Genomic DNA, 27,687 nt, shown 5'->3' on the forward strand with positions numbered 1-27,687 from the left:
TTGAGTCAATAGGAATTTTTAATAACACACATTTGTCAAAGTCTGTACAAACCTAAACATTGCTGTGTTTTAAAATATCCATTATTATAAACATACAAAGAAACAAGGGGTTACCAAAGTTACCTACTCAATTTCATGGTAAAACAGTGTCATGATTTTTAAAAACCAAAATTTCAAGACTGAGGTCTCTTCCTTCCTTTTTTTTGGAACTGATGGAAAGTTAGAAAATGTGGGGATTTGCTTTATATTAAATGCCAAGACCTTAAAAAAAGATTTAGTATAAAACTAAGTATGTATTTTTATATTGTTGTACTTCATGGAACAGAATCTCTCAATCTCTAAAATTAAAAGACAAGACAAAACCATGACTCTCATTTTTTTTCACAATCTTTCCCCCATAGTCAATGAAATGTATCTGAAAAATATAATCTGAAAATTGATTTTTACCTAAAAATTTGTCATTCAAAAAGTTACAAAACTATTTTGCACAGCTGTTTCCCTTGCTTAGAAAGTAAAATTTCATGGTCCATTGTTCCTCTTATCAAAAGGAAGCCATCCATTTCCACAACTGTCCAATTAGGTGCATGGGTCCACTTAGGAGAAGCTATCACAAATTACAGAGCATTCTGCTTCTAAGAAATGCCTAGGAAGTTAAACTTACTGCTGCAATTCTGGAAGGCTGAGCTACAAAAGCCTTCTTCCCTCCAGATTAGCTCTAACTCTAGTACCTCCTTGGGTTACTGATCCCAAAGTAGTTGTCTCTGTTGTTTCACAGCACACTATACATCCCTAACATGGGCCAACTGTTTTATAAATATTACGAAGAAGACCTGAGAGTATAGCTAGAAATGCAAAACTACCTTCTCTTCTGGAAAAATAAGTCCATGTGCCTACTGACAGTGGGTAAAGAAGGGAAGAGAGGGCGCACACAATTCTGGCTGAGACCAAGTTGCTTCTAAGAAGCACCTGTTTTCAATACATTTCCATTAAAAAAAAAAAAGGGAGTATTCAAGATGGGGGTGGGTAAGGAGTGTGGAGAAGGTACAATACTATCGTTTCTCCCAGTCAGACCCAAAGTCCATACTGAGCAGCTCAACCTGACCCAAAAAAAGTCTACAGTTCAAATATTATCCACTTTGAATCTGTTCATGTAAAAAAAGAAGTTATTTGACAATGTCCCAGTATGAAAACAGATAAAAGTAAATAAAGAGTATTTTCTAAAAAGCAGTGGCAGTGAGAGAATTTAAAATCAACCACATAAAACAATCAAAAAGGGGTGGGGGATATCCAGTATAACCTGGACAACCTTTCTTTCTGCCCTTACTTAAAAAGACAGACTCTTCAAATCTTTGCTACTTCCCTTAAGTATCTCCTTAAATGCTCTTCCAAGAAATCCTCCAAAAGGCACTTAACTCCATACTTAGGCATTGTTGTTTCACCTTAGCAATCAGTTTTTAAGACTCTAAGGAAATAGGAAAGAAAAATTCTAATCCTTTTACTAAAAGCTAGAGAGTAGGACTGTTTTTGTTTTTTCAAGAGGCATCACTGTTACGAGAACTAGCTAGGGCTACCATTATTCCTTTATCAAGAAAAAGCTTTTTTAAAAAATAAATAAAACTCTGGCTATACATAGTACAAAGTTCATACATAATATACCCGGAAAAAAACCCAAGAGTATACCCTGAAGCAAAAAGTTTACTAGAAAGAAAGTTTCTTCCTTTGTACCAAGTCTTAAGGTGGCAGTTTTTGGAGTTCAAAGGGTGGCAGTGATATGTAATTAATGCCAAAATACTTGCTCATGAGTATGGCAGGATGCACTGATGGGCAGGAAAAAAAAAACATTCTGCATATAACACTGAGTTGTGACCACCACAAAACAAACAAAAAAGAAGCAACGAGAGAGAGACACAGATAGGCAGACAGACAGAGAGAGACAGAGAGGCAGAGAGACAAGAGATTAAAACCCCAAATACTCAAGCATGCGGTCATAACTCAGCATCAACCAGGTGTTTCCTTTCAGTCCACTGCAATCACATAAAGAAGGATAACCGTAATAAAATAGAAATCTTTTTTAAGAAAGCTTGCAATTCCCAGAGGATAGCCAGGTCTCCAACCCCAGCCCAGGACTCCATATGCTGTTGATGGGGAGCCTCCCAGTGGTCTCTCATGGAGAGGTTATAGCTCCTGACTTCTCAGACTTCTTGCTCTTGGACAAGGCAGCTGCCTGCTTCAGAAGCTCTCGGTTTTTGGCCTAAAAAAACAGTGCAAGAAGGATGTTTTAACAAAACATGACATGTTTTTCAGGTAGAATAAGTGCCCATGGTAAAGCAGTTAATGTAGAATTTCAGGAAGAGATGATCAACATTCTACAGATAAAAATACCTGATACTTGGTTCAGGAAAAGAAAAAAGGGTTTTACTGGAGGTTAATTAGTGTACCTCAATCTCTTGGGACCCACTTTTACAAAAGAATGCTTTCTGCAACACAAATAACCATGGAATGCCTCAAGGTACTAGATAAACAGAATTTATAATTCAGTCATCTGAACTCACATTGGTTTTATACAAAAATCAAAGAACACATTTATGAATTCCACTGTTTTTGTTTTTGCGAGGGGGGGAGGAATCAGAACATATCTAAAAGTGAAACAAAGAAAGATATCTAAGGTGAATGAATGTGATTTCTCAATACATTGAAAGAAAAAAAAAATCTAAGGAATGCTCATTTAAAATATGATCAGCTAAGTACAGAAGAGTTACCATATAAAAATAAGCAGAATCAGGGTGGGCCACAGTGGCTCAGCAGACAGAGTTCTCACCTGCGATGCCGGAGACCCGTGTTCGTTTCCTGGTTTTTGCCCATGTTAATAAATAAATAAATAAATAAAATAAGCAGAATCACCTGCAACTGTTCTGTGACTTCTTTGTGGGTTTTCTCCATCTGGTTCATTTTGGCTCTCATTTGAGATTCCTGGTACTGAAAATCTGCTTTCAATTCCGTAATCTGAAGAAGGAAAAACAGAGTGATCAGAAGTTCCTGTGCAACAGAAAATGTTTTGCTATTAGAGAGCTAATTGATCCCCAAAATTAATGAAATCCAGGACTCTCCTGCAGATCCACATCTAAACAAAGCCAGGGAGTTATGTATCCTATTTTTTATAAAGATCTCCTGAAGGTTACACAAAAGTCGTATTTATAATATATAAACAACCATTAGCAAGTTTTTTAAGATTTCACATATTTGATATATATCAACAACCCTCTAAATACTCAATGATTACAACATGATATGATCAATAGGTTGAGAGAAACCATAAGAATAACAGCTTCTGCCATTTACTGTATCTTTATCATATTCAAGACAAACTGCTTTGATTATATTACTTCATTCAATCCTTATGCTAACCCTGTGGGATAGTATTATTCTTCCCATTTTATAGATAGGACAACTGAGATTAAGTAGCATGGCCTAGATCATACATACTGCTAGCAATCAGCAGAGCTAGAATTCAAATTCCCAGACCCTTCTGTTTATTATACTATTCAAGGAGCACAGACAAGGGATATCTAATGCAGAAAGGTAGTATGAGCTGAGTTTGGAGGTACAAAGAGCAATGGCCACATGAAAGGAGAAGAAGGGCATCCAAGAAAAGGGAACAGTCTAGCTAGGGAGAGAAGGCCAAGATAACCAAGAGATTCTGTGAATTACTGATGAGCACAGAGAGTGGAAGGAGATGAGGCTAGAGATAAGCAGGCATGATGCAGAAGAGCCTGTGTTTTAAGCCAAAGACTGAGACCTTGATCCTGAAAGCTATGAGAAATTATATACCATTTGCTTTTGCTCCTTTTAAAACCCTAACTTTGGGCAGGCCACAGTGGCTCAGGAGGCAGAGTTTTTTTTCACCTGCCATGCCGGAGATCCGGATTCATGTTCCAGTGCCTACCCATGCCAAAAAAAAAACAAACAAAAAAACCCTAACTTTGCAAAGCAGTAGAAAAAGTGTCCTTTTATCTCTTTTTTGCTAAACCCTTTTATGTGCCATTCTGATCTAGTCCAAGAAGAGAATGTATTTGAGTCTACTTCCATGTGATGGTCAGGTAGTAAAGCAGAAAACTGTCACCTTATTGGCAAGAAGAAATGTAACACAGTAGAAAGAACAGTAGAGTCAGAAAGTTGTGGGTTCATTCTCTTGTTCTGCCTCTTATACTAGGTATATGATTTGGACACGTTATTTAGCCTTGCTGGGTCTCCTTTCTTCTCTGTAAAATGAGGTAGAAAACAGATGGAAAGAAAGCCTGCTAAGACTTTAACATTCTAAATGTCTTTGTTAGCCATGCAGAATGAATCAAAGCATTCTGAACATGGCACAAGAAGTAGAATAGAGCTAGGAACATGGTAGGAATTCAATAAAAGTTAGCTACTAATGTTAATTATGAATAAACTGGGGGAAAATGAGATGCCCTCTAGGAACCTGAAAATAAGATAAGAAATAGACATGAATAAAAAGAAAGATGTAAAAAGTCCCCCTGAAGAGGGAGGATAACCCTAAGATCAGAGTAGGACTTCTCATGTTTAAAGAATGGGTTACTCAAGAAGGATGTGATAATGAAGCAATGAAAGCAAAGTGACCTAAGAGTTGCAGAGGAGGGAGCAAAGTCCAGGAAGGAGGGAGACCTGGCCTACATACTTTGAGTATTACTGTGCCATGGATGTGGCCATCCCAATAATAGAGATGGAGGTAACACATTCTCTTAGCCAGAAAGCATTAAACATTCCAATTACATAACTACCTCCTATGACCAAACTCTAAGTTCAATCAGCAACTTTCTGATTACAATCTGGCTTCTGAGGTAGCCCATGCTGAGATGAACAGTAGTTATGCTCCCTGCTATATGAATTAAGACGTGGCTACTGTCGTTTTATACATCATCTCTGTAAGCTTGATTAACAGGAGTCCTTCCTGAAAGAGGAAGCTCCCTAAAAATACTGAAAAAATCAACTTGCGAATCCACCTGACTGAAGTGGGCTCAACAATATAATTCCTTCCCATGAGTCCTCTGACAGACAGCAAGCCTCCCCAGGAAATCCCAACTTGCATGGGATCTCTCAAAGTGTCAATGGTTAAGTACCCAACAAATACCAGTTAAAGAGTTGTTCTGCCCCATAGCACATATCTTACCCTCACATCATTCTGACATGCAAATTAAACTGTACCTTCTTCTCTTTCTCTAAAATCATTTGATCCTTTTGATGCAGCATCTTCTTCAAAGTGGCCACTTCTTCCTTAAGTTGGGCAATGATGACAAAGTGGTCGGTGCCTGGTGAGTCCAGAGCCAGATCTGGGGAAAAGCTGATTGGAAAAATGGAGGGGGGTGGTGAAATCACAACTTGAATGAATAAACTTTTTTTCTACTTTAGGACATAACCTAGGCCACTTGATCGTGAGCCCCTCAAGGGCTCACAATCTGAATTCCCAGCCTTGAGTACAATATCCCAAACATACCAGTCTCAAAAGCATTTGCTAAACTGTACAGATAAGGTGGTCATCAGATAACTAAACAAACCAAAACCACAACCTAACAACATTTCTATACCATTTTCTCTCTCATTTAGGACCTAAGTAAATCTCACGTAATATTACAACAGCTGACAACATTCTGTTTCAGGTTCACTGAAAATGCTTGATGATTTACAAGTGAAACATCCATTAATTTTCACAACTAGATAAAATTCTGGATAAATTATCAATTGTAAGCTCATGCATTCTTATTTAAAGCTCTCCACAGATCTCATTTTTTGGCTCTCTGTTTTCTGCCTGAAAGTAGTGTGATTTGGTGCAGTGGCATTCCATTATAGGAGTAGTCCTTTAAAAAAAAAAAAGAAAAGACTAAATTAATAGGAAGGAAACCAAATTACCCTACACTACAATTTGCCTGCTGATTGTCATTTTCCACATCAAGAATTCTGTGGTGTTTAGTCAGGAAAGAATCAAGGAGGTAACAAACTCTACAATCACACCACAACTTGGGTTTTCAACAGTTTCTTCCTAGGAACTGTATGTGAGGTCTCCATCTTCTCAAAGTACCAAGTGAATTCTCATATGTCCTTTTAGCAGTCTCTCTCTTTTTTAATTTTATTTATTGTGGTAACATATACCAAAAAAACTGTAATTTTGACCATTTTTTTAGTGTATAATTCAGTGAAATTAAACACATTTATAATATTGTGCCACCATCACCACCACCCATTACCAAAACCTATTCATCAAGCAAAACAGAAACTCTGTACTCATGAAGCATTAACTCTCCATTCTCCAAACCCCAGACCCTGGCAACCCCCAATCTACTTTCTGTCTTTGTGAATTTGTTTATTCCAGATATTTCATATAGGTGGAATCCTACATATTCGCTTTTTTTTTGACTGGCTCACTTCACTTAGCATAATGTTTGCAAAGTTCATCCATGTTGTAGCATGTATTAGAACTCCATTCCCTTTTATGACTAAATAATATCCCATTGTATAGATATACATTTTGTTTATCAATTCATTTGTTGATGGATACTTGGTCTGTTTCCACTTTTTAACTACTGTGAATAATGCTGATGTGAATATTGGCATACAAGTATCTGAGTACCTACTTTCAGTTACTTTGTGTATATATCTAGAAGTAGAATTGCCAAGTCATATGGTAATTCTATGTTTAATTTTCTGAAAAACTGCCGAGCTGTTTTCCAGCAGAGTCTCTTAACTCCAATCAGTTTCAGGAAATCTGTAAACCCCTGAAATTATATGTACAATTTTATGAATATGGACAATGGATGCTTTCTAGAGTGAGGAGTCACAGCTTTTATTGGTCGCTCAGAGGTATATCTGACCTACAAGTTAAAGAATCAGTGTGTGGGTCAACCTGTCTTCTAGAGACTTTTCAAAACAAACTTGTTACTTTTCCCAGGGCATCCATCCTTTAAAGTAAAACACAAACCTAATGGTTTTTTCTAAGCAAACACTAGAATACTGATTGCCAACTAACTATATCAACATAGCAATGATTTGTAGATACTACTTACTGTTGGTTCTTTCCTACATCATAAATCACATCTAATAACCAGCATCTATCTCCACAGGTAGAAACTCCAATAGCAAGCCTAACCACTAGATATACTTCCTCATTGTCTCCAAGTCAAACACTTCCATGGCTAGAAGGGAAGTAATCCATTTTCCATTAGTACATTGATAAGAATATTCCCCCTCACTCTACATGAAGCATACGAAAAGAATGTAAGAGGAAGAGATAGACCGATATTTTCCAAACTGATGAATATGCAGAATTACTAGTTAACAAACAGTAAATGCAAAATAATAAAACAAGGCATGCAAGAGAAAGAACTGAAAAGACTCATCACAGTTTCTACCAATCTCAGATTTAGCAGCAACCTTATATCTGCAGCCTTATATCTCTTTCAATAACCTCCAAGGGATTGTCTTCTCTCAACTCAATAGAGTCTATTTAAACCCATAATTAGAATGATAAATGAAACACAGTAATGGGCTAGTATAACTTCTTCTTGTTCCCAAAGCTCCTATTGCTCTGTCCTACTTGTTACTTGACTGAGGACTCCCTATACCAGTAAGTTTCTGACAAAACATGTCCTGTCTGTCCTGTGTTATGACCTGACCTTTCAAACTCTCTTAACTCCTGGTTCAGTAAGAATTGCTAGGAATCAACATGAAAAAAGGCAGTTAGGTTAACAAGGCAGGGACTCAAATTTAGACTTTTTTCAAACACCTCTAATGACAGGGAACTCACATCTTCTCCAGGAAGCTCATTATCTTTTCCAAAAGTTCATATTATAAGAACAATCTTCCTTGGGTTGAGCTAAAACCTACCTCCCTGTCATTTCTACTCAACGATTCCAAGTCTAACCTCAAAGGCCAACAGAGGAAGCATAACCTTTCAGGCATATTTTGAAGAGAGAATAAAATAAAACTAAAGTGAAGAGAAAAGAATGTCCTTCAGAAACCATAAACTACCAGGGTGCCTAGGTACCACACACTGTTAACACTGCTTTTTTACTGCCTTACAGAACAACAGACAAATATGATTATAAAGCAGCTGATATATTTGCTCAGGGAAGGAAAGCTAGAAATGAACCCAAATTTCCCTCAAATTAAAAAGTCTATTTTACAATTTCAACAAACTAGAGAATATTAAAAAGAGCTCTGGATTTTGTGGGATATTAAAAAAACAAATAAAAAGACTAAGGTGTTCTTATAAACATAAAACACTTAAAACTAAGATAATGTGTTCTGTCTATATGACATAGAATACAAATGGATAAAGAAAAGCAGAAGGAAAACCAAGCATGCTTCAATATAAAGAAATAAGAGAGAAGAATGTAGTAGTATAGAAAGGTCAATGGAAAAATGCAGAAGACATGAGAGAATAAAAATGAAAGCACATAAATTTTTAAATATATGGAGATTTAAAAAGTGAGGCCAGGAAAGTAAATTATGTGATTAATTAAAAACTGTGAGGCATATATAACAGATATCTCAAAACAAGAATGATAACACTTAGTACAGAATGGAACTCAAAATAGGTATTCAATAAACATTTCTTGCTTCACATGATATTAAAAAAGGTCTGTCGGGCGGGCCACAGTGGCTCAGCAGGTAAGAGTGCTTGCCTGCCATGCCCGAGGACCCAGGTTTGATTCCCGGTGCCTGCCCATGTAAAAAAAAAAAAAAAACAAAACAAAAAAGGTCTGTCAAAAAAACACAAAAGATTGTCAGGATTCTTTTTTCAAAGTGAAGAAAAAGCAGAAAAAAAAGATAACAGGATAGGAAAAATGTAATTTATTTTACGATATAAACATTCAAAAGAAAGAAATGGAATGGAATGTTAAAACGGCTAATACAGGAAAATTCAGATGGAACTTTTATGCGTATTAAAATAATTTTAGTGGCACCAAAAATTTTTTCCAATTTTTCAAATTGAGTACATTATTTTTAAAAGATCACATGTACTTTTAAACATGTACATTTCAGAAAAGAATGACCTTTTAAGACCTTTTCCAGAGGAAACTAGGAAAGATCACATACACTTAAGTCACCAAGGACCAGAATCCTACTGTAAGAAAATAGTCATTGCTAGCAAGTAGACGCAACGAAACAGTGTGAATGGAAAGCTTGAGTTTTTAGCTTGGCATATCTGTAGTAGCCAAGAGCAAGAACACTGGCAGTATCTCAAGAAAAAAAGCTAACAGAAGGTAAATTTTTAAGCACTGGTTGGTTAAATTAAAGGATATGAATGAGCTTTTTCCAAGTGGTTCAACCACAGCCTGGGACATAAATGACCACAAATCTGAAATCATGAACCTTTAAAGCCACAGGTTTTAGCTTAGGCCTTTGTAAAGCAGGGCATTCAGAAAGGTTCCCTCCTTTGTGAATGTGGTTTTGCAGGATCACATACTCTGGCAGAGGTGATAGGACCACTTGTGCCACATCTACTTTGTTCAGAATGGCCAGACTAGATGCTTAGACAAACAGTAAAGCTGACTAGGAAGATGGTTTCATGGTTCTTTCCCCCAAATCTAAATGAAGCATATCTAGAAGGTTCAATCCAAGAAGTTTAATATCAATAAAACTAGTTTTTCAGAAGATACCTTGTGGGACATGAATCAAGTTTGTGAAAAAGGTAATGGAAAAGAGGTCCACTTCACAGACTTTTGTTACCCACTCTCCCCCAAATAATCAAAATCCAGCACTGGTATTGGTCTACCACGGGCTGGGAGGGAGAATCATGAATAGGAGGAGTTTCCATAATGGAGATGATTCCAAGGATTTTAGGGAAGAATTTGTCAGGTGGTCTCACTTCAGGATGCCCGTGCCTGGAGGAACAGGAAATTGGTTGGCCCCAAGACACTGTTGGGAAGCAGCCCACTGCACCAACATGGATGGGGCATTCTGGATATTAGGACAAAGCAGCTCATAAGAGGAAGCATCGCTGAGAAGGAGAGAGGAAAGCAAGGAATAAAAATATGCATTTAGACCGAGAAATAAAATTTATTTAAATGCATCTCATTCTCTCCTGATCTAGCATCTGCACTGATCTGTCTTTCTGAAAACTAAGGAAGCATGGATTATCCCTCATAGACTGAGCAACACTCTTAACCTTGACTTGGTTCTGCCACTCAAAACTGACTCCTCACTCTCCTAGAAGAGGCTACAAGCACAGATCATAATGAGAAGCGTCCAGCTGTTGTTTTCTTAGAACTAATGTGGGGGAATTATCTCGTGGACCATAGCATCGATTGCACTTAAGTCCAGTTATAAGGTCTTGTCTTTTAGTGACAAGATTAGATTTATAAGCAAAAAATCAGTAATATTTATAAGATGTAAAAGATATCAAATGGTTGGTGCAGTACCCATAAGCAGCCCTATACTAGCTCCAAGGCAAATCCTAGAATGTATCCTCTTTCAGGAATCGTGTATGCATTTCAACAGAAACACATGCACACACTCTCCAATTGGCTCACCTGTCTCCATTGGTTGTGATTGACTCAAACTTGGACTTTTTCTTTGGAATTTCATTTTGAATTGAAGACGTTGAAAGAGTCTTCTGGCTTTTAAAGGTAAAAAGAAAAAGGCATACATTAAAAATCAAAGATAATAAAACATCACAATGAAAGTTTATCAAAGAGGACCAACATAACAGAGTAGTTCTTCTATGTAAGAGCTAATTATTCTTGATTATAAAAATCCATCAAGGGTTGATTTCATAGCTCCTGGATGCACGGGAAGCTAATTCCCACAAAATAAAAAAAATCCTTGGCCTTAATTATTATCAGGTTTTATTAAGAATCATATAAACAGAGTCAACAAAAATTCCCTAAGAAATATAACCTTATAACTTAAAAGTATGTTTACAACTCACTGTTACAAATGTGTCTTGTAATTCTATATTAATAAGGTATTATTTCTACTTTGCAGAAACTGAGGCTCATCCAGTTAACTGACCCATTTAAGAATATACATCTGGCTAGTAGTGGAGCTATGACTAGAAATCAGGTTGACATATTGAACTCCTAGTTCAATTTTTCTACACTATGTTTCTTTGAAACTACACATCAACACAAGGTTAAAAATCTGTTTTAGTCTCAATAAATTCACCCATTAAAACTGGTCCTGAAACAAAATCTGGATGACTTTATAATCTACAACCCTTTCAACTTTGATTAAGACCAATTTCCAAATCTAAACGATGCTTCAGGTCTTTCCTCACAAGTCTCGTTTTCAATATTTGATACCGCTGACCACTCTATTCTTCTTGAAACTTTCTCCTCACTTAGTCCATCCTCCTACTTTTGTAACTGCTACTTCTTACTTGTCTATCCCTCAAATAACAAGTGCTTCTAAAGTTCTGTTCTCAGCCTTCAATCTAAATTATACCATACACGAGTATGGTCTTAAGTACTACCTATCATAGTGGTTAGAAATGGTGTTCCGTGGACCACCTGCATCAGAATCATCTGGGAGGTGAGTCAGACTCTGGGAAGGGGCCCCAGGAATCTGTATATAAATATCTCTACTCCCAGTTTTCCTTTTGTGCTACCAATGGCCTATGCCCTAAAGATTTCATCGATTTTTTAGCTCCAGCCCAAACCCCTCTTCTGAGTTCCAGGATAAACCTCTACTAAATAATTTTCTTCTTGGTGCTCTGAACATAACACATTCAAAACTGAACTTCCTCTCTTCTCCCCACTTCCTGTATTTTCTATCCATTCACCCAAGTAAGAAACCTAGGGATTATCCTTCACTCACTTACCTCCCGCCCATCTATCTGTCCACCAAATTAACTAAGTTTCTCCTTTTTTTCCCCTAAATTTCTCTTAATCACCCCTCCAAAGCATCTTCCTGATTCTACCTCTTCCCACTTCCATCTTCACTGCCACTATCTCAATTAAAGTTCCCATTTTAACATCTCTTACCTAAACTCTTCTAAAGCTTCTTAATTAACTCCCAGTCCCTTTTTCCTCCAATGCTTTCTCCATGCTAGTCAGGGTCAAATATTTTAAATGCAGACTTAATCCCTCTCCTGAGTAGAACCCCTAAATTACTTCCCATGCCCTAGAATCAAGTTCACACTACTTACCAGATTTGCAGGACCCCATTTCCTGCCAATCCCCAGCAACCAATCATAAATTCCAGCAACACAATAGGACTCGCAGTTCTCCAGAATTCCAAGTGGTCTAAGCCTTTGGAAATGCTATTCCTTCAGCCTAGGTTGCCCTTGCTCATTCCTTATCTGATCATTCAGATTCATCCTAGGATCCAGCTCCATCATAAGCTCTTTTCCAAGGCTTCCTTGCCTGATTTCGCAAGGCAATTAATTACTACTGCCTCTCCTGCCTCTATTTTGATATATTTCTACTGTGGTGCTCATGACATTGTCCTGCAATGATTTGATTACAGGTCTGTCTTTCCTACTTGACTACATGCTCTTAGAAAGAAGCATGACTGTTTTATTCATCTCTGTATTCCCAAAAAAGTCACTGGCCCATGAGGATACTCAGAAATGTTGCTGAATAAACAAACAAAATCGTAGTGATAATAATAACCAGAAACAATGAAAATGTATTGAATGCTTCTAATATGCCAAGTTGTAAAACTAATCACTCTGAATTCACTATATGATTTATCTTCATGACAACCCCACAAGGTAATACTATTATTTCCCTCATTTTACAGATGAAAAAACTTGCCCAAGATCCTACACAGAGAATTTGGCTGAGCCAGGATTCAATCCAGAGCTAGGGCTTTCAGCAACATTTTGACAGCAACACTTTGAAACAGATACTTTGACAGGAAACTTAAGGCAACAAATACAATAACAAAGGATAGCTTTTTGACTAGTTCCTTCAGAACATTTATCTACTTCCTAACTAAATAAGCATTCAAAAAAGCTTTTGTCCCTCAGAAACTGTCATGGCCAATCTTCTAGGGAGAAACTCACTCTAAGGATGAAGTAAACAGTACATGTGGAAGTAATTTCCATAAACCTTTCCCAGTATAAACATTTCAGGAAATTCTGATACCTTATAGAAATCTCTCTGGCCCTTTATAAATACGTATGAATTATAAAATATCACAAATGAAGTCTCCACTATAGGCTAGTAATAAGAGCAGAAGTAGGAGAGAAAAGAAAAGGAATATTTATTCAAAATGGTATCTTCTGTGTCTGATTATGCAAGGACAGTATCTTGGTCAACAAGTACCTCTGGTTTTATTCCATGCCTCTTGGGTTACCTGTTATAATGGCCACTGCCACTTAATCGATTGTATTGCTCCTTTTCCTGGTGCCCAGTACGGGAAGAGCTGCTAAGGTGCTTCCTCTGCTCTTTGGTCTTCTGAAGGACCCGTTTGTATGACAGTGTGCACAGCCAGCACAGCAATTTCCCATCTACCTGGAAGAGCAGAAGAGAAAGATAAAGAAGAGGGAATGTCATGCAGTGGCTGAGAATGCAGGCATTGGGGGCTAGACCCTCAGGGTTTGAATCCCAGCTCTGGCACTTACAAGCTGTGCAATCTTAGGCAAGTCTCTCTCTGGCTGTTTGCTCATCCGTAAAACATGGGATAACAGTAGTACCTATCTCAGAGGGTTATTGCAGGGAATTAGTGACATAATGTAGATAAAGCATTTAGCATGGTGTGAGGCACATAAAAACTATTTCATAAATATCAGCTGTTAACTTTATGTACCTTTTTGTTCAGTTTTCCTCCAAATTAGCAAACACAGACCAGAGAAAAGTTCCCACAAGAATTTCAGAAGCCACAGTATCTCCATGGTGCTCATTAAGGAAAATTCAGCAGGGAAAAGAGAAGACAGAAGACAAAATATAAGATCTATACTTCAGTTTTAATACCTTGTAAACGGTTTGTAAAATGGTATGCTGGGTATCTTTCCTCAGATGGAAAAACTGCCCCAGAGAAAGACTAAAAGGGCAAGTAGCTCCAGGGCCCCAGTCCTTGCAGGAAGCCTACCATGGCACTTTGTTTGAATGAGAAAAAAACTGACCCTTTGGGCAGAAGCAGTTCTGAGCAGGAATCAGGATGTAAGGCTAGGAATGCAGAGTGCAGCTTCCCAACCCTCTGAGGTCAAGGTCCCTTTGTAGAGAACTTAATACTGCAAAACCATTTGTGGTGCAGTTTGCTGCAAGTGGCAGGGCAGCAAAGATTAATTTTACTCTGGTCAAGGAGGGAACATGCTGTTATTTTTGAAGTCTTCCTTATTCCTGAAATTAGATCTCGTGTCCCATCTTAAATGTGGATAGGTCATATTCTTATTTATGTAATGTGTTTCTTTATCTTGTCAGCCAATGCCTCTTTGCACCACACCCCCAATCCATTAGCAAGTCAGTCTGAATCTTTCCACTTCTTTCCAACTCCACAGCTTTCATCCCAGTGAAGTCATTCACATCTCCCACTACTGAAAAAGCCTCTCAATGACCTCCGTTTCCACTTTGGGCCTTTATAAACCATTTCCACATAGCTACCAAAGAGGGCTGCTTAGATGTAAATCTGATTTTGTTTCTCCTCTCCTTAAAACCAATGGTTTCTCACTGTATTTGAGTATAAAATCCAAACTTTTTACTATGGCCTATATCAACTTAAATGTAGCCCCTGCCTGTCTCTATAACCTCATTTCCTTTCTTTCCCGTTTTCTCTGCCTTCTTTCTGTTCTCCCATGTGCTAAACTCATACCTACTTTAGGGTCTTTTCACAGCTGATCCCTTTTCCTGGAATCTTTGCCTTCCAGAGCTTCCCGGGGCTGCTATCTTGTCATTATTCTAGTTTCAGCTCAGATGATATCCCTCAGAGGCACCCCCCAAAAAACTGCCTGATCTAAATTGGTCTCCCCAGTCACTCTCTATCACTTACTTTCTTTTCTTATTCAGAAATGAATATAAGCTCTGTAAGAGTAAGGCCTTGTCTAGTTCATTGGTGTATTTCCAATATTTAGAATAATGTCTGGTATGTAAGAGGAATTTAATTATTTGTTAATGAATATACAAATGAACTGTGAAACCAAACTTCAATTTTGTTCGTATCATGGTTATGGAATATGGTCTGAAGGTTTGATTTTAAAAAACTCTGAAGACCTTGACCAGAAAAGGGCTTTCACTGAAAAAGGGTTTGAAAACAAGGCAACTCTACTGGGAAAAAAGCAAGCACTGTACGTAAAAATTACACACAGAACCACAGGATACTTTATTTCAGATCTCTTCCAAATCTTACCTACCAAGATATAAACTTAAAAAATATAAGATCACCTTCTGAGAGCTAAACTATCGAAAAAAAACCAATCATGGCTAACAATGACTGACTCCTTATCACAACCAGATTACATTCTAAGGGCTTTACACATAACTCAACCTTCATAACAATGCTGAAGTCTGATCATCTCCATGTGCAGATGAGGAAACTGAGGCACAGATAGATTGCCTGCCCAAAGATACATGCAAATAAGTAACAGAACTAAATTTCAACACAGGCATTCTAAGTCTGGATCATTCACCCTTAATTCCTAAACTTAGACCACCTCTCCTAAAATTTATGAACAGGTAAATGAGGATGTTTTAAAATATCCAAACCCTTAAAACAAGAGTGTAACTAAGAAAGTTGAGAATAAATTCTAGTAACCAGATTAATAAAAATTACTATTCCAACTAATAATATAGGTACCATGTATTGAGTCACGTTATGTGCCAAATTCAAAATTAAGTGTTTTATATACTCACCTCAATTATACCTTGCCATGTCCCTGTAAAGTAGCTACTATTATTTCCACAGGAAAGTTAAGAAAATTGATGCATAATGAGATTAAGGAATCTGCTCAGAATCATTCAGCTAGCCAAGAATGGGATGCGACTCAGATCTGTGAGATGGTAAAGTTTGCTCCAACTACTATTAAATGTTACCTCCCGATTACTGATTCAGATTCTCTAGAATCTTGATTTAGGGATGAGGTATCCTGGTTGGCAGGTAGAAGTATTCTGGTCACTAGAAAGTTATATTCTCCTGTTCTAAATTAATTCTGTTCGCCCTTAAGAGCTAAGCACCTCTGGCTCTCTGGAGCTGTGTAAATACATTCAATAAGTATTTTTGAGCACCTTCTATGTGGCAGGCTGCTGGAAGCAGAGAACAAGATGAACAAAGAGCTCACATTCTAGTGGGAGCAGAAAAACATATCTATGTTCACTATGAGGATGTGGTATCTGAGCTGAGTGAGATCTGACAGGAGGAGTCAATCATGAAACTCCGGAAAAGGGTCAAACAGGCAAAAAGACAGCCAGTGCAAAGGCAGGAATGACACTGGCATGTCTAAAGGACTGAAAGAGGGACAGTGTGGCTGGAACAAGGTGAGGGATGGGAATAAAATTGGAAGATGAAATTGAAAAGTGAGTATGGTCATTATAGGCCATGGTTAGTTTGGATTTTATTCTCAGCACAACTGGAAGCCATTAGAGAGTTTTAAGCAGGAGAATGACAAGACCAAACTCTAAACTATTTTGATTCACCAAAGTACACCTCTCAGCAAGCTTTCCTGTATGTCTCATGGCCTTTAACTTCAATAGAGATACTTAAAGTGTTGGTATAAAACTGGCAATATTCCTATAACAATACCTTGCTTAAGTGACAATCTCTCCTTTACAGAATTCCACAGAATTTTGTCAATATGAATCCAATCACCACCTCACTTTCATGGGCTACTGATCACTGTAATTCAGGTTCTCATGAAATACTAACCAATGAAATGTTAGAATATAATGGTTCACATTTAATAAATCAAGAAAATAAAGGCTAAATATCTATCTTCTTCAAGGTCAATAAAAGAACTAGGATAGGAATTGTGAAATCTTTCTTGATTATGTGTATTTCTAACACAAGTGGTCCACCTTAATTTCTCTGAAAAAAAAAATTCAGAAAATCACAGGGCTTTACCTTCTTTCTATCATCTTTCCTGTCAAATGCACACTGCTGCTTGCACTGTTCACAAGAATATGGTGGTCCATACTTCTTCTCTGAATTTGTACAACGCTGGCATTTATTGCCAATAAATGCTGCTATAATGTTGCAATATTGACAAGGTTTGGGCTTAAAGAGAAAAGAAAAAGGGTCCAATAAATATAAAATACCAGTGCATTTTGTAAACAATGATTCCTATTATATAGTCTATTGGTACACAGTATATATTCTTAAATTCATAAATTGCTTTTACATTAATCAAATGAAGCCCATTTCTAAACTATATAAAGTGTTTTTTGCATGGGACTATTGATTTAAAAATAAAAAAATACAAAAAACCTATTCGTGCAAATGCTGGGACTTCTATGAGAAATTCAACAGAACCACCTCTTTGGAAAAATCAATAAAGCTTTCAAATTTCTAAAAAGACCACTCTATCGTTATTAGTGTACAAAAACAATGTGGAGAGAATGCCTGAAGGACACATTATCCTGAACCGTAACACTAAGCGAAAAAAATATCATACATCAAAATGAATAGTCAGCTGTTAGCAAAGAGGTCAAGTCATAGGATTCCTCTTCTCCCTCTTCTTTCCAAACTGGTCACTGAAGCCTCTCAAGGAAAACTGTAATCACAATCCTGGCAGAATAATGATAAATACAGAACTCTTTAACAGTATTAGCTAAGTTTGAAAGCTGAAAATATGGAATAAATTTTTCTGAGAAAGCATTAATACATAACTAGTTCTAATAAAAATACTGTAATTACACTAATAACTCACAGAATATAAGGTTCCAACAGATTGAAGCACTTACTATTAAGTATAAAAAAACCCTACTTACCGTTCCATACAACTGCACATTCTGAGCACATTTTTTGCATATTGTATTGGTTTTACTGTTAAGGAAGAAAGAGACAAGGTTTTCGAAAAAAAAAAAAAAAAGGTGTTTTACTTAAAACATCCAAAAACCAAGTCCTCCTTAAGCCCAAGGAAATTATTCATGTTCTAAGGTGAAACACTGTCTGGACACTTGATTAACTGAAGTCTGAGAATTTGCTAATAACTCTCTTATTTCCAAAGGATAGGTGAGTATTAATTTTATTATCTCAGATAAAACAGAGCTTTTACACAGGGCTTTGATTAACATGGAGAGAGAGTTATTTTCTGTTTAAGACATTTCTAAGTACATTTAAGTATAATTAATATTTAAGCATAACTAATATTTCCATGTATATTCTAAGTATAATTATACTTAAATTCTAAGTATAATTATCAGATATGGAGAGAACCCCCAAAAGAATATTACAATAGTGGACTAGCAGGAAAAAAAATTAATTCTCAATTTAGATAAATAAGCACAAAATTTGAGGTAAGAAATTGAAGTATATATGTTTGGAATATAAACTCAGAGATTCTACTCATGTTGACTTTACTCTGTCCACGCTCTCTTTGGTATATGAAAATCCCAGATAGAGGAAATAGATGTCATGACCAAATATTCTGTCAATATTTCCAATTTCTCACAGAGATAAGCTCTGACAAAAACAAAAATGTCCTCTGCCTTGTGAAGGGCATAATATTATCTAAATGTCTGAACTAAAAAAATTGCCATCGTCAAAAATCATCTTCAAATGAAGTCTAATCCATTACAAAGGGAAGTACTAATGACATGCTTGATGTGCAAGAACAGTTTAAACAATACTCTGACCTAAAAATAAAATCACATAAATGGTTTTTAAAAAATATAGCCTATTCTTTATTATGTATTATTTTCCCATATAATCCCTGTGAAACTCAACAACATTAAAAAGACAAAAAGGAAAACCTCAAAGTAGGAAACATTTAAATTAAAATGAGATAAACAGAGTATTTTCCAGGGCAATTTCCCACCATATTTAAAAGGCAGTACAAGAAATGAAGTACAATGAAAGAGAACGGGGAAGGCCACGGTGGCTCAAGAGGTAGAGTTCTTGCCTGCCATGCCCAAGACCCTGGTTCGATACCCAGTGCCTGCCCATGCAAAAAAAAAGAAAGAGAACGTGCACTCTAAAAAGAAGACTAGCATCAGTGATTCTGTTATGTTAAAAGCATTGTGGTTTACAACTAGATTTATTACTACTATTTGTACACACAAATGTTCCTGACATCTTAGAAAATATGCAAAGAAAAAGTATCTCTATGATTCATCTCAAATTAATTTTGGAATATGGTGTGAGCTGAGGGTCAAAGTTCATATGCCATCTCACATGCAAAAATTAATTGAAATGTTTACAAAAGCTAAAAGGTGGAAACAATTCAAGTGTCCGTCTACAGATAAATGGCTAAACAAAATGTGGTATATTCAATGGAATGCTATTCAGCTGTAAAAAGGAATGAAGCTCTGATACATGTGACAACATGGATGAACCTTGAAGACAGTAAGTAAAATAAGCCAGACACAAAAGGACATATATTGTATGCTTCCACTTATAGGAGGTATTTAAAATAGGCAAATTCATAAATCCAGAAAGTAGAACAAAGGTTACCAGGAGCTGGGGAGAATGGGCACAGAGTTTCTGTTTGAGGTCATAAAAATTTTAAACACAGATAGTGGTGGTGATTGGTTGCACAACACTGTGAATGCAATTAATGGCAATGAATTATACACTTAAAATGATTAAAATGGCCAATTTCATGTTATATGTATGTTACCACAATAAAAAAAATAAATCAAATTAGGATAAATGGTGGGGAAATAAAAGGAAAGAAAGCAAAAAATAACAATTAAATTCAAGATGGACTGTAGACCTAAATATAAAACCTAAAATAATGCTTCTAGACTAATTCTATATGATTCCATTTACATGACGTTCTCAAACATGAAAAACTAATCTATGGTGAAAATGAAAATGAGAACAGTGGTTGCCTGAAGAAAACAGGATAGACACCGACTGGGATGGGGTATAAGAGGATTTTATGGAGTGAGTAAAGGTAATCTTCTATATCTTGAAAGGATTTTGGGGTTACGCTGTCAAAGCTCATCAAATGATGTACTTAAGAACTGAGCATTTTACTGGATGCAAATTTTACCCCTAAAAAATTAAAAACTATAAAACAAATATGAAACTCTAGCTGATGATACACATGCTGAAATGTCTGGGAGTAAAGCATACTGACGTCTGCAACTTTAAAATTCCTCAAAAATAAGATGGATTGATGCATAGATCACAGAGAAAGGGACAGATATATGATAAAGCAAACATAGTAAAATGTAAATTGGAGACTGTAAGTAGTATGTATATGGATGTTTACTGTCCAATCCTTTCAATCTCTTTTTATTTTGTGGAAATATCCTTAATAAAATATCCCTAATAAAATGTTGGGGAAACAGAAAGGATGGATCAAGCCTACTCAGAGTTGGGCCTGGGAGTCACCCCCAAGAGAACCTCTTTTGTTGCTAGGATGTGGCCTTTCTCTCCAGTCAACACAACAAGCAAACTCACTGCCCTCCCCCTGTCTATGTGGGACATGACTCCCAGGGGTGTGGACCTTCCTGGAGGTGTGCGACGGAAATCCTAGAATGAGCTGAGACTCAGCAGCAGGGGTTGAGAGGGCCTTCTCAGCCGGTGGTGAGGGCATGAAATGAGACAAGGTAGAGTGTTGGTGGCTGGGAGATTCCGGGAGGAGTCGAGAGGTTATCCTGGAGGTTATTCTTAAGCATTAAACAGTTATCACCTTGTTAGTCAAGATATGATAGAGAGGTTAGAGGAAACTGCCTGAGGATGTGGAGCTGTGTTCCAGTGGCCATGTTTCTTGAAGATGATTTTACAATGATATGGCTTTCACAGTGTGGCTGTGTGATTGTGGGAGCCTCGTGTCTGATGCTCCTTTTATCTACCTTATCAACAGAGAAGTAAAGCATATGGAATAAAAATAAATAATAGGGGGAACAAATGTTAAAATAAATTTAAATTGAAGTGCTGGTAATCAATGGGGGAGGGGTGGGGGCATGGTATGTATGAATTTTTTTCTGTTGTCTTTTTGCTTCTTTTTCTGAGTTGATGCAGGTGTTCTGGGAGGTGATCATGATGATGAATATGCAACTATGTGATGATGTGAATTACTGATTATATATGTAGAACAGAATGATCATAAGTTAAGAATGTGTTTGTTGTTATATATTTTTTTAATTTAAAAATTAATAAAAAAAGAAAAAAAATGTTGGGGAAAAATATTTCTGGAATCAAAATGAGGATGATTAAAATGAAACTTCTAGGGCAGGCCACGGTAGCTCAGCAGGTAAGAATGCTTGCCTGCCATGCCCGAGGACCCGGGTTTGATTCCCGGTGCCTGCCCATGTTAAAAAAAAAAAAAATGAAACTTCTAAATTTATGTGAGCTAACAAACAGAACCCATCATGCTCGAGGCAGGATCACCTACAACTGCAGTTCCATAAAAGCTGAACTTACTATACCTATAAACAACTTTGCTGCTATTGAAAAGACCCCCAAAGGTATGTGTTTGCTCACCCTTAAGTATTTCTCACACTTTTAAAAATGAGATTCAGGGTGGGCAACAGGGCTCAGTGGCAGAATTCTTGCCTGCCATGCCAGAGACCAGGGTTTGATTCCCGGAGGCTGCCTATACTAAAAAAAAAAAGATGGGCTCACAGTTTACCTAAAAAAAAGGGCAGACGATGGTGGCTCAATGGCAGAGTTCTTGCCTGCCATGCCAGAGACCCAGGTTTGATTCCCAGAGTCTGCCCATGCCAGAAAAGAAAAAATAATAATTCACACAGGAAAGTATAATGGCAAGTGAATTTCAAATCTGACTAGGGCTAACAAAATCAGGACTGTCACATTTTCAAAAGCACTTCCTATCGACTTACAGATTCTTCAAGCTTTGTGTATAAATACACCAGAACTTGAGGCTCATGTTTTGCTCTGGTTTCTTACTGTCAGAAAGATTGCAACCATAATAATCTGAAAAATAAGTAACTTTAATCATTTAAGCAAATTAAACAACAACTAGAATAACTAGGGAACAATGCTTTATATGCCTTTCAACGTTGAGGAAATAGAAAATTGCAGAATCTGTGTATTATAATGCCCATGATTACAGGGATCTGTATATTACAAAGTATTTGATTATGGATTTGCATATTATAATGTAATTAACTACAGACTTTAAGAGGAAAAAGTCAGCTAACATCTTTTACGGTCAACAAAAACTGTACCTCTCCTGCTGGTACTCAGTCCTGCAGTATGTGCACTTCACAACAGGATGCGCAATCCGACATTCCTGAAACAAAATGAGGATAGAATTTTAAAAGGTGGTCACAAATGGAAACGGCCTGGTTACTTGTCCTACCATAGTCACTGTGCTTGAGTGAGTCACTTAAAAACTTTCTGGCCCTTACTTTTCTCCTCTATAACATTAGCACCACTGCCCTACCTTCATGCAGTATTGACAAGGGAATAAATAATTTATATGTAGAACTGCTCATAAAAACAAACATATGTATCAATAAGATCCAGCCTTGGAATCAGAACCTGGATTCTATTGTAGTCCCTGTTCAGACACTGTGATTTCCAGCAGGTTCTCTAGGGAAATGAAAGTACTGTATTAAAAGCATCAGTTAGTATATAAAGCAAAACCAAATATATCTGAGTGCGAAAAAAGGCACTCAAGTATTTGAGTTCTCTCATACCAAGTAAACAAATAGTGGCAAAAGGAAGGAAGGATCATGGCCATCTGAGGCAACAGTGATATACAATTAAGAATTATCCAAATAAGGGGAACAAACTCTGGGGAAATCTCAACATCACTCTCCAGTCCACTTGGTGACTTTCAGCTGTCGCTTCGCAGCACCTCTATTCACTTAATCAGGAAAAATGGGATAAAGAAACTTAATGGAAAAAGAGATCTTCGAGGGTAAAAAAGGCTCAGCAGCTGGTTAGGGCGAGGACCAAAGACCACCAACTAGATACTGAAAAAGCATCCTTTTGCTTCACGCTCTTTATTGTGGGCTTTTTCATACAAGCCTTTACACCTCCGACTCTGTGACTGGCTGCAAAATGCACGGGAGGCGTCCGAGTTCGAGACGCTCTTCCCAGGCAGCACACAACTCTGGAGTTCAGTTCCAGGTGGGGCAGCGGGGATCCCCTCAAACCTGCAACGAGGAAGACCACCGAGGCGGGTAAGGTAGCCCAAAGGGTTCCCCAGTGCGGCTGATCAGGGACAGGTTGGGGACCCGCTGTCCTCTCACCCGATCTTACAGGGTCGAAGAACAATCTCCCGCGGTTGCTAAGCACCCAGACACGCCGGCCGCGGGGGCCTAGACCCAGTCTGGTGCTCCCCCACCTGCCCTGGGGGCCCCCAGGAGGGCTGGAACGACTCCTTGGCTGGGCGGGCCTGCCACCCCCTGCCCGGAGGACCCCGCCAGGGTCCCAGCAGATCGGGACTCCAGGCCGCGCCTCCTGCGTCCCTCAGTTCCCGGCCGCCGCCCAGCCCGCGCACCTTGCACAGCTGCTGCCCCTGAGACAGCGCCTCGAAGGGGAAGCGCTGGTGGCACTTGGTGCAGGCGTAGAGCGCCGCCATCTCCGGCCCGGGCTGTGCTCACCGCCCCGCCAGCCCGGCCCGCCGCTTTATCTGACAGGCTGAGGATAAACCTGGCGGCGGCGGCGGCGGCGGCCGCGGCAACAGTGGCAGCAGGCTACTGACTGAGGCCCGGGGGGAGGTCGGGGGGGTTAGGCGGGCGTGGCTGCGCTGGACGCCCGTTCACTGGTTTACTTGGACGCCGATCAAGCAAAAGGGGCGGAACACGGAGATTTTGACGACTCTGATTCGATTTGGACTGGAGTACGCCACTTGTGACGCACGCGGTCGCGATTATGTAAAACACAGTCACGCGGGGACGCCGCCTGGAGAGGCGGTCTTCCGACCCCGACCTCGGAAGCGCTCAGACTCCTCCCACTTCGCTCTGCGTTCCCGCCCTTGCTCCGCCTCCGCAACCGAAGCTCTCGCGATACCTTAGTGGATTTGTGATGTTTTGGTTTCCATGGAGCTGTCCTTGGGGAGTGGGAGGGATGCGCTCGGATCGAGTGCCGCGCGTTGTCAAACTAGTACTCGGCCACCACCCAGAGCCTGAAGAAGGTGGGGGCTTGTGAGAGAACTTCTCCATCCGAGGAACAGTATGGGCCCGCTCAGCCTTCTCCAGAGAGGAGGGAACCCTAAAGGACGAGTTAGTGGGATCCTCTGAGACCGCCCCCCCCAAAAAGAATGGGAACTCTGGGGTCGAGGACCTCCAGAGAGAAAGGAGAAGCCTCAAAAAAAGCACCTTTACTGCGAAAGAGGGACACTAGAGAGATTGTATTTCCCCCAGAAGGGAGAGGACTGGTACTAAGGCTAGGCCCCTACCCTTGAGAGTTCCCATGTCCTAGAGGTCCCCCGTGAGGGGGATGGAATTGGCCTGAGGTCTGAGCTCTACTTTGTTTTCTCCCAGTTTCCGTCTCCGAACGACCACCTGCGGTTTTCCGGCAGGACCCGGCCTCTGGAAGGCGAGCCACACCTTTGGCTCCTCTTCATCTCTTCCCCTCCCAACTAGTTACACACAGGGGCTGCCCAGGGAATTTCAGCCTTCTCGTTCTTGAGGCTTTGGTTAAGCTTTCTGCAGTGCTAACCTTTCCAACCCTCTATCCGTAGCTGCTCTCGGGCTTAGATTATTTTGGCTCCACCGACCTCCTCTACGGTACTAATTGCGCTTTTACTTCAGTGCTCACTTGATACAATTTAGGGTGAATTATGGCTTCTTGGTCCCTGCCCCAACAAAATGGGAGCTCTTTGAAACTCAAATCCAGCTCCCTCCTTGTGGGTTCCTCCAAAGATGTGTATTCATTACCAGTTTAGGTTCAGGTCAGAAAGTAAGGACTCAAATCACCATTCCATGCTGCTAGCTTCTGGCGTTGGACCTACCAATGAACTTCTGAGAGCCTCGCTTTCCTCATTTGTACAGGTGAATTGTTGTGAGGATCAAAAACAGTATATGGAACCTAGTACACTAGATTAATGTTAGTTATTAGAAAAAAAGACAACATTTCTTTCAGGGAGATGCCTATATCCTGGGTCATGTAAACAGGGTCTCCCTTGTACTATCACACATACCCCACACTAGAGCATGGACCATTCGGTGTTCCTACTGCCTCCATTTCTGATCTCTGCTGTAGTACTTACCAGTATATACTTGTTTTTCATCTGTCAGACTGTGGAAAGAATGGTGTCTGGATCATCTCTGTATCCCTTTTACCTAGTGCAGGGCTAATTGATCCATTGATTTTACAAATCTTTATTGAATGTTTACTTGTGCCAGTGTTCTAGTTTGCTAGCTGCTGGAATGCACTATACCAGAAATGGAATGGCTTTTAAAATGGGGAATTTAATGAGTTGCTAGTTTACAGTTCTAAGGCTGAGAAAATGTCCCAATTAAAACAAGTCTATAGAAATGTCCAATCAAAGGCATCCAGGGAAAGATACCTTGGTTCAAGAAGGCTGATGAAGTTCAGGGTTTCTCTGTCATTTGGAAAGGCACATGGCGAACACAGTCACAGTTTCTCTCTCGGCTGGAAGGGCACATGGCAAACACGACATCATCTGCTACTTCCTCTCCTGGCTTCCTGTTTCATGAAGCTCCCCGGGAGGCGTTTTCCTTCTTCATCTCCAAAGTTCGCTGGCTGGTGGACTCTGCTTCTCATGGCTATGTCGTTCTGCTCTGCTCTCTCTGAATCTCTCATTCTCCAAAATGTTTCCTCTTTTATAGGACTCCAATAAACCAATCAAGACCCACCCGAATGGGTCAAGACGTGTCATCCCCTAATCCAGTTTAACAACCGTTTTTGACTAAATCACATCATCCAGGGAGATGATCTCATTACAGTTTCAAACATACAGTATTGAATAGAGAATTCTAACTTTATGAAATGGGATTTATATTAAAACATGGCTTTTCTTAGGGGGCATACTTCCTTTCAAACCAGCACAGCCAGGATCTGCTTTAGACTCTGGAGATACACTGGTGTGTAAAACAGACGTGATCCTTGCCCTTGAAGCCAATGTTCTCGTGGCAAAGGCGGCCAAAAGCAGGGACTATGGAAAGATACGCTATAGGGGTAGAGAACATGCTGGGATAAAGGAAAGCACAAGGAGAGTCGCTTAGGGAGAGAAGGTCAGGGGAAAGCTCTCTGAGGAGATGCCAAGACCTTACAGTCAAGAAGGACACAGGAATGTGACTTGGCCAAGAATGTTCTGAGCAGAGGAAAAGGTGAAGACCTTGAGGCGGAATAGAGCTTAGCATGTTCAGTAATGGAGAGGAGGTCAATATAGGCAAAGAGCAAGTGAAGAGGCAGGCAGGGGCAAGCTGGGGCCAGGTGTGTAGAGCCTGGAGACCCTGATGGGGTTATGGATTCTTTTCAAAGTACAATGTACAAATTATAATGGGAAAGAAGCCATTGACAGTTTTTAAGCAAGTAAGTGACATGATTGGGTTTATATTTTTAAAGGATATGTCTGATTGCTGTGAGAATAGACTGCAAGAGCTAGAGTGAAAGCAGCAAGAACAATGAGGAGGCACTTGTGGGAAGTGATGGTGGCTTGGCCTTAAAAGGTTACAGTGGAGAAAAGTGAACAGATTCAAGATACGTTTCAGAGGTAGAATCAACAGGACTTAAGGATAGATTAGATTTGGGAGGTAGTGAGGAAAAGGAAGAAATTATGGTTAGTGTGCCCAGCTGTGTAGATGGTGGTATCAATTCCTGCAACAGAGAAAACTAGAAAGACAGATTTCAGAGGCAAAATCAAGAGTTTTGTTTTTGACATGCTAAGTTATAAATGCCTGTGGGACACCCACGGGGAGTCATCATGTAGGAAGCAGGCTCTATTCTATCTAAATACCTCTTAGAGGAGAAGTCTTGGGGGAAAATAGAGTTTTGAAAGGTTTATCAGCATATATGTGGTATTTAGCACCCTGAAACTGGATGATATTACCCTTGGAAGATTAGAGGAAGAAGAGAGAAATACCTCTTCTTGAGTCAGTAGAGGCTCCACCCAACAGTTAAAGATCTAGTCAAAGAGGAGATGCCTGCAAAGGAGCCTGAGCAAGAGAGGGCAGAGATGAGAGAATGGTTTCACAGCCAAGATAAGAAAATGCTGTGAGCAGCAGAGACTGATCAACAGTGTTGTCAGTCACTGGGAGACTGAAGTTTACATAGTGACTGATGTTTCCTGAACTGACCTGAACACACATCTGTGTTTTCTGAATTCCTACCCTGTCAACACTTGTCCCTGCTTCTCTTATCAAGCCTTCTTCCATGTGTCTTTGGCAGCAGCAGTTGGATATACCCCTCAGGGAGAAGTAGAAGAGAATATTTGTGGGAGTACTGTTCATCACAGAAAAAGAAAAGAAAGAAAGAAAGGAAATATCCATCCATTGACAGAATAAAGGACAAATAATTGTGTTGTGCACAGGGTATTACAGAAATCCACTTATGGGACACTTACCTTCAACTGGGCCAGCTCTTTCAGAGTATCATTTGCTTGCCTTCTTATTCACAATCTCCAGAAAATCTTTATGTTAAGGGGGATAGTTTAGGTCCAGGGTGGAGGAGGGGGAGTTGATAAAAATTATA

The 27,687-nt window shown here is 39.1% G+C and overlaps 1 protein-coding gene and 1 long non-coding RNA gene across 2 annotated transcripts; one reads left to right on the forward strand and one right to left on the reverse strand.

The window, feature by feature from the left end:
- FAM76A (family with sequence similarity 76 member A) lies at positions 1–23,986 on the reverse strand. The gene is made up of 9 exons (XM_077150648.1): positions 23,528–23,986; positions 22,245–22,309; positions 17,871–17,925; positions 17,005–17,157; positions 13,309–13,466; positions 10,539–10,625; positions 5,215–5,350; positions 2,902–3,003; positions 1–2,251 (listed from the first exon to the last, which is right to left on the reverse strand). Exons 1-9 carry the CDS (start codon positions 23,606–23,608, stop codon positions 2,165–2,167), a joined length of 924 nt encoding a protein of 307 aa, XP_077006763.1. The 5' UTR covers positions 23,609–23,986; the 3' UTR covers positions 1–2,164.
- LOC143674643 (uncharacterized) lies at positions 23,903–27,687 on the forward strand. The gene is made up of 3 exons (XR_013171142.1): positions 23,903–24,251; positions 24,912–25,022; positions 27,388–27,687. It is a non-coding gene; the product is annotated as an uncharacterized LOC143674643 (long non-coding RNA).

The sequence above is a fragment of the Tamandua tetradactyla genome, chromosome 2 (genome assembly GCF_023851605.1).
Source record: "Tamandua tetradactyla isolate mTamTet1 chromosome 2, mTamTet1.pri, whole genome shotgun sequence".
Classification (NCBI taxonomy): Eukaryota; Metazoa; Chordata; class Mammalia; order Pilosa; family Myrmecophagidae; genus Tamandua; species Tamandua tetradactyla.